Source organism: Austrofundulus limnaeus, unplaced genomic scaffold (genome assembly GCF_001266775.1).
Source record: "Austrofundulus limnaeus strain Quisiro unplaced genomic scaffold, Austrofundulus_limnaeus-1.0 Scaffold922, whole genome shotgun sequence".
NCBI classification, from domain to species: domain Eukaryota; kingdom Metazoa; phylum Chordata; class Actinopteri; order Cyprinodontiformes; family Rivulidae; genus Austrofundulus; species Austrofundulus limnaeus.
In genome coordinates, this window is record NW_013953324.1 from 122,906 (window position 1) to 130,077 (window position 7,172).

Sequence of the window (7,172 nt, forward strand, 5' to 3'; positions counted from 1 at the left end):
CCCCCAGACCCCCACCAGTGGGTCCCCCCAACATTACAAACACTTTTGTTTTTTATCTCTGAAAGTCATAAAATCAGTGATTTTATCTGTGAAATTACAAACTGAACATCTGTTGGTGAATCCATAGCTTTATGTTGTCATAGTTTTCAATTTGTTATTTTTACAAACACATCATAAACTTTCTGTTATAGATATTAGTTTTGGTGGGCCACCACTGGTTTTTCAGTGGCCCCCCCCATGCCCCCCTGAAAAAAATTTCTGCAGGCGCCACTGGATGCTACATTTCATTACTGTTGTTTATTTGTCTGTTCGGCCCACATACTGTCACAGCTCAGGAYTCATGAAGTAGATCCAGAGGTAGGTTAGGTTAAAGGTGGGTCTGTGACATCAGTGTTTAAACGGTTGTGTTCAGGATGTCCACATAAGAACACAACACATTGTTTCACTTTGAAAACTACCWTTAAAAACAATTGTTCCTGTGTGGTCTTCAGAGTAAACAGTAAAATACTTTTACTTATTCACAGTGTGTGACTGGGACCTGATCCAGGTGCAGGTACACACCTGTTTGTAGTAGAATTCACTGTGCAGGAGCTGGTTCTCTGCAGGGTCTAAGCTGAGCTGGAACTGTCGGTGGACCTCCTCAGGCAGGTGCAGCATCCCATCCAAAGGTTCATGTGTGACAACAGGGCTTCCAATCACTGCACAGAAACACAGAAACAAATCAGCCTGTTCACATCTGGTCTGATTCATTTGTTTCAGCTGATCTGACTACATGTGGTCAGCTCTGAAGTTTGTTTTCATTTGGTGTTTTCACTTGATTCAGTTATCAAGACATTAACAAAGTCCAGAACCATGTGACTGATGAGAGGCTTCAGTGTCAGAGCTACAACTGTAGACTTCAACATGTCAAACTGCACTCAGTAACTAACAAGCATCATCTGTTCTGAAAACCTTCACTGTGCTCAGCTGTGGTGAAAACGCACTGCCAGGCTACAGGAAGTTCACCATCACTAATTAAACTGAACAGGAAAGAGCCTCCCACTGAATAATTCCTGCATGGGTGATTATGTTTCAGCTGACAACAACTTATTTAACATGATGAGTCCAGACTGACCCTGTTCCAGAGTGATGGTGCATCAGGGTAAGAAGAGAGGCACAAACATGTCAACTTGTACACAATGTCCATAAATTATAAGGATTKTAGGTCATTTTGTAGGTATACAGACGTATAGAGAACTCTCTCAGTTCTGTTTCATAAAGGCTTTGCCCTTTAAGGCTATCGCTAATGGGTTTAACCTTCGCACGCAGTGCAACWGTGAAAACTCGTAGTCCACGCCCACCCTCTGGGTGGGCTTCCCCCGTTCTGTATAAATAGCAGTCAAACCGGACAATCGGCTCCTTTTTTTCTTCAGCGATAGCAGAAGCAACATTGAGAAGATGTCYAACATTATTCGTTTGTGCCCGTCGTGCCAGACGGGTTACATCCTGTCCTTCGACAACCAYGAGACCTGCGAGAGATGCCTGGGACCTCAGCCCACCTGTCGTCCCTGTGCTCTCCTCCCGCTGGAGGAGAGGAGGTGGAGAGTAGCCTTTTTTAAGGTCAGCATTGGGCCGCAGGGTGAGTCGACCGAGTCCGGTACCCGCTCGCAGGAGGAAGCTAGCTGCACTCAGCAAGCTAGCAGCGCTGAGCGGGAAACGAATGATCCCGCCAGCAAAGAAGACACCGGGGGAAATGAAGAGGGTGAAGACGACTCCGGTGACGCCATCATGGAGGAAAGGCGGCTGAGAGGCTGCTCAGTCAACCCCGGGCTTCCTGTGTCCTCCACCACCCCGTTCCCAGCGGTGGGCACACTCCTCCTCAAGCTGCCTAGCTTGATTCAGGAGGCTGCCAKCGCTAAGGGACTTCCRGTCCCACAGCMCCCCCGTCCCGCTCGAATGACCTGGTGGGAAGGTTTGGTTCTGCCTCAAGTCGCCACCCGGACCCCATCTGGCCTCAGTTTCCTGCCGTGATGGACTTCCTGGCTGAGACAGTGGCTGAGCCCGCCGAGCTGAGGGCGCCAGTCTCCACCTACACGCCCATCACCAGGGTGGAGGRGTTTACAGAGCCGAGTTTTCCCTCTGTCCCCCCTCTGGATCCAGGTCTTACTGAGGTGTTTGGGGCCAAGACGTCGGGGCTGGATCAGCGTCCGCTGCCTCCTTCCAAACACGATCAGCTGATCACAAGGTTTTCTGATCGGGCCCACCAGTWTCAGACCTCCGCAGCAACAAATAATGCTGCCTTGCTGACTTACGGCATTTCCAAGCGGCTGGAGGAAACTGCCCTGCCAGAGGATCTGAAGAGCTCTCTCTGTAAGGCAGCTGACGCAATCCTGAACCTGTGTGCCACTTCAGTGATTTGCTCCTCGAGGATCGCTGCCTGGGCCACCCAGATCCAGAGAACCACCTGGCKCCACCTGGCTCCATCCATGACGGAGAAGCTCCAGAAGGATCTGCTTAATGGTCCCATCACAGCTGAGACGGGCTGTTTGGCACCAACTTCCACTCTCTTGTGAAGAAGTCTCAGCAGACTCAGGAGGTTTTTGAGTCTTTTCGCCACCTGGTGCGGCCTCAACCTGAACCCCGCACCTCGGGTCGCTGGAGGGACCTCCTGACCGCCGGCTGCAGCCTCTGTCAGATCAGCTGATCTCACAGCAGCTCCATCACTCACAGCGAACCGCTCGCCTCTCAACAGCTTGTGACGAGGCGCCGCAGCTCCACCTAGTTTTTCTGTCTCAGCACATCAGTCCGCCTCTTCTGAGCAGTCTGATTCCAGCAGAGTTTTTCTGAGCGGTCAGAACATCTGGATGTTCCTGCTGCCTCCTCACACACACCTTACAGAGTGAGTGTGTCATCTCTCCAGCAGCGGCCCACGCCCAMGCAGCGTCAGAGCACACCGGCTCACTCCTGCTGCATGAAGGATGACAGGCAGCCCTTTCTGTCCGAGCCCCCCATGGGTTCCCTCCGGAGCAGCTGCGAGGCAGGGGACGGCGGTAGGGGCTCTAACGTGGCTGCAGTCCATGCGGACCACAGCACCACACATTAATGCACGCCCTCTTTCAGAGCGTTACTCAGAGCGGCACACATGTTCCCTCGACAGGTGGCTGGATCAGCTGATCAGCAGGGGTTACACGCTGCAGTTTGCAGGTCGCCCACCACCGTTCAGAGGGATCGTGGAGACGGTTCTGTCATCTCTGAAGCAGAGTGCTGCTCTCCGCTCAGAACTTCAGGAACTGAGGTTAAAAAAGGTCATTTCCACGGTTCCCCACGGAGAGGAAAATGCGGGGTTCTACTCCCGTTATTTTTTGGTTCCCAAAAAAATGGGAGGAGTGAGACCCATTCTGGACCTGTCTCTGTTCAACAGCTCGATCATGGAGAGGCCGCTCCACATGCTGACAATCAGACAGGTGCTGCAAAATGTTCACCAGAACGACTGGTTCACCTCCACAGATCTGAGAGACGCATATCTCCACGTTCCCATCATCCGGAAACACCGGAAGTTTCTGCGTTTCTCCTTTCAGGGGACCCAGTATCAGAACAACCGCCTGCCGTTCGGTTACTCKCTCGCCCCGCGCACATTTTCCAAGTGTCTGGAAACAGCGCTGCAGCCACTTCACATGGCGGGAATGAGAATCCTCTTTTATCTGGACGATCTGCTGTTACTGGCTCGGTGCAGAGAGGAAGCCGCGGTGCAGACCCAGAAGCTGGCGACACACCTCCTGAACCTGGGGTTTTCCATAAACTGGGAAAAAGTTCTGTTCTCCCATCCCAGATGATTGTTTATCTGGGGGTGGAGCTAAWCTCAGTGACAATGAGAGCCCGACTGTCACAGCTGAGAGCTGACGCTCTGTCAGCGCAGCTCTGCTGCATCAGACCTGGCAGTGTAGTGACAGCCCTGTCAGTCATGCGTCTGTTGGGAATGATGTCAGCAGCTCATGTGGTGGTCCCGCTGGGGTTACYGCACATGAGACGCCTCCAGAGGTGGTTCGCCCGGCTGCACATAGATACTGTGCGTCAGAAGAGGCGCATGATCTCTGYTCCCCCCTCAGTGGGAGCAGATCTGGCCCACTGGGGGAACCCCAGCATTCTGTTGGAGGGGGTTCCCCTCAGCAGACCTACGTCACACGTCTCAGTGTTCACGGACGCTTCCATCAGGATGGGGAGGGCTGTGTCTGTCTCAGGTGGTGGGAGCGAAGTGGCCCGACCACATGACCCTGCACATAAACATGTTGGAGCTCCTCACGGTGCTGATAGTGACTCAGCACTTTCTTCCTCTGCTGCGGGATCAGCATGTTCTGATCCACACGGACAACAGAGTGGCAGCCGCRTACATAAACCACCAGGAGGCGTGCGCTCAGCGCAGYTGCTAAATGTTGCCAGACAGCTGCTGTGCTGGGTGTGTGTAAACCTGCTCTCCATCAGACCAGTGACTGAGTCACTGAGGAGGATCCACCACTAGGGCTGGACGACTTCGCTCACAGTCCGTGGCCAAAACTGCTTCTTTATGMGTTTCCTCCAGTCCTGCTGATCCCGCGGCTCCTGGACCGAGTTCAGGAGGAGGAGCTGTCCGTGGTCCTGGTGGTACCCGAGCACAAAAACRCACCGTGGTTTCCGAGCCTGCAGCAGCTGGTTTCGGGCCAGCCGTGGCAGCTTCCATGGAGGGAGGACGCRCTCCTCCAGGCGGGGGGAACGATCAGGAGTCACCCAGAGATAGGTCAAYGTMTCTGGGTCTGGCCGCTGAGTGGGAGCGCTTAGAGGGGCTCGGTCTCCCGCAGGATGTGGTGCGCATGATCCAGGACGCACGAGCYGCTTCCACTACAGCTCTCTATGCATCAAAGTGGTCAGCTTTTCAGCRCTGGTGCAYGGAAAAMAGGAGTGGAGGCCATTTTATGCCCTTTAGGCTGCGTGCTGTTTTCTCCAGCAGCTGATGGACAGGAAGTTAGCTTTCAGCACCATTCAAACTTTGGTGACAGAACTGTCTTTAACCACCYGCTGAYGAAGTGTTTTCTGAGAGGTGTGCAGAGATGCAGACCTGTGTCAGGCCCACTCATTCCGCTCTGGTTAAAGCTCCATTTGAACCTTTAGACCAGGTTCCTCTTTAGTTTCTGTCCTTTAAAACAGCTCTGCTGTTGGCCCTCACATCTGCAAACAGAGTGAGTGATTTATCTGCGCTCTCTGTCGCTCCCTCATGCCTGAGAATACAGCAGCTCAGCTGTGCTGCGTCCCAACCCTGCTTTTAGCCCTAAAAGCTTAACCAGCTCGTTCAGGTTGAGAGAGATAACTGGATGGTTTTTACCCCCTCCTCATAACTCTGAGGAGGAAGCCTTATCTCATCTCCTCTGCCCTGTGCGTGCACTCTTGTGTTACGTGGCTCGCACGTCTGCTCTGCGCCGCTCTCAGTGTTTGTGTATTACAGAGAGAAGTCAGTGGGACGTCCTCTGTCTGTTCAGCACCTCTCACAGGTTGTGTGAGGTGATTTCACAGGCTTATGTTTCCTCTGGCCTGGATCCTCCAGAGGATCTGACAGCTCAGTCCACCAGAGGAGGACCGTCTGTGGATGACATCTGCAGGGCGGCCTCCTGGTCATCTCTGTGCTCATTTATTCGTTTTTACCTGCGTGACGTTTCAACGTTCTCCATGACTCGTCCTGTTCTCAGGGTTGTGACAGAAAYATTTTATTATTTGTTGAAACAACATGCTCTGTTCCTCGTCACACTGTTACACTTCAYAACCTTCCTTGTTCTGATTCACWGCAGCAGGTTTGTTATATTAACATTTTTAACCAGAGTGTCCTCCTCTCCGGTCATCTGAAACACCGGGGGTCTGGAGTGTGTAATGACACATTTCAGGCTGTGAGTGTTGGTTGTTATGTGTGAGCAGATGCTTCATATTATGGTCTGAATGGATCCAGTGAGGCATAGACTACATCCAGCTTCTCCTTTAACCCACTGGCGATAGCCTTAAAGGGAGAAGCCTACAGGAAACAGAGCGTTGGTTATGTATTGTAACCCCAGATTATATGAGTACAGGTGCAGCCCTTTAARCTATGGGCCTCACTGGTTCCTGTTGAAGAAAACATCTTTTAGGGAGCCGATTGTCCGGTCTGACTGCTGTTTATACAGACGGGGGAGGCCCACCCAGTGGGTGGGCGTGGACTATGAGTTTTCAGTGCTGTACTGCGCCAAGGGATAAAGGATAAACCCACCAGTGATAGCCTTAAAGGGCTGCACCTACACGTAACMAACGGTTTTTTCAAAACCTCATTTTCAAATTTGTGAGCCGTCACATCAAAACAAGGATTGAGTCCAAAAGTGGAACATAGAGAAACAGGCAGATACAGGGTTTTGATTTAAACAAGTGCAAAAATTACATTTTGTCAAAATATAATGAATTAATGTCATTTGAATGAACTGTCTGAAATTTAATCATAAAACTTTTTGAAGCATTTCTTTGAGAAGTAGCAACAAAAAAAAAACTAATTTTGAGGAAAAATGCCTTAAATTTTTGACATTTTCCTGTGAGGTAGAAATGGTTTTTTTTCTTTCCAACTGGGAAATCTTAATATACAGAAAATATTTTAGGTTTCCTCCATATATTAACATCAAAAATTACCCAATAAATTTACATAAATTAGGATTCAGAACCAACAGTAATGTATTATTGTAACCAACAAGACAAATTAAGTCATATCTCTGGATAAGCTGATGACATCAGGATGATCCAGGTGTCAAAATGTTGTTTTTAAAGACAGGAATCTGAAAATGTAGTTAGATCATTTTGATTAAATTTGATTTAATCCTCATTTCGATATGATGGCTCACATCTAACATGTCAGAGCCTGTAGGAACAGTCAGCTTCCACCTTGTTCTGCTGCTGGAAATACGTTTTGAACTTTTTCTGCTCTCATTTCCTGGCTGACAGTGAACAACAGCTCTGAACTCTCCTATACAACTTCCTGTAATCCAACGGGATTTAAAAAAATCCCAATAAAACTGTTATTATTATTATTATTATTATTATTATTATTAATACAATAATAAAGAAGGTGTCTTTCATGACACTCAAGGGCACCGTACAATGTAAATACAATGCAATAAAACCAAAGAATAAAGCATAGAATAAAATTGCAATAACAC

At 49.7% G+C, this 7,172-nt stretch overlaps 1 protein-coding gene across 1 annotated transcript in view; it reads right to left on the reverse strand.

Moving 5' to 3' along the window:
* zfyve26 (zinc finger, FYVE domain containing 26) overlaps positions 1-7,172 on the reverse strand; it is a gene marked incomplete in the record, with an annotated part of 85,176 nt that overhangs the window by 13,091 nt on the left and 64,913 nt on the right. Inside the window, 1 exon segment of the mRNA XM_014029582.1 lies at positions 562-700. Within this exon segment, the coding sequence (XP_013885036.1) occupies positions 562-700 (139 nt within the window).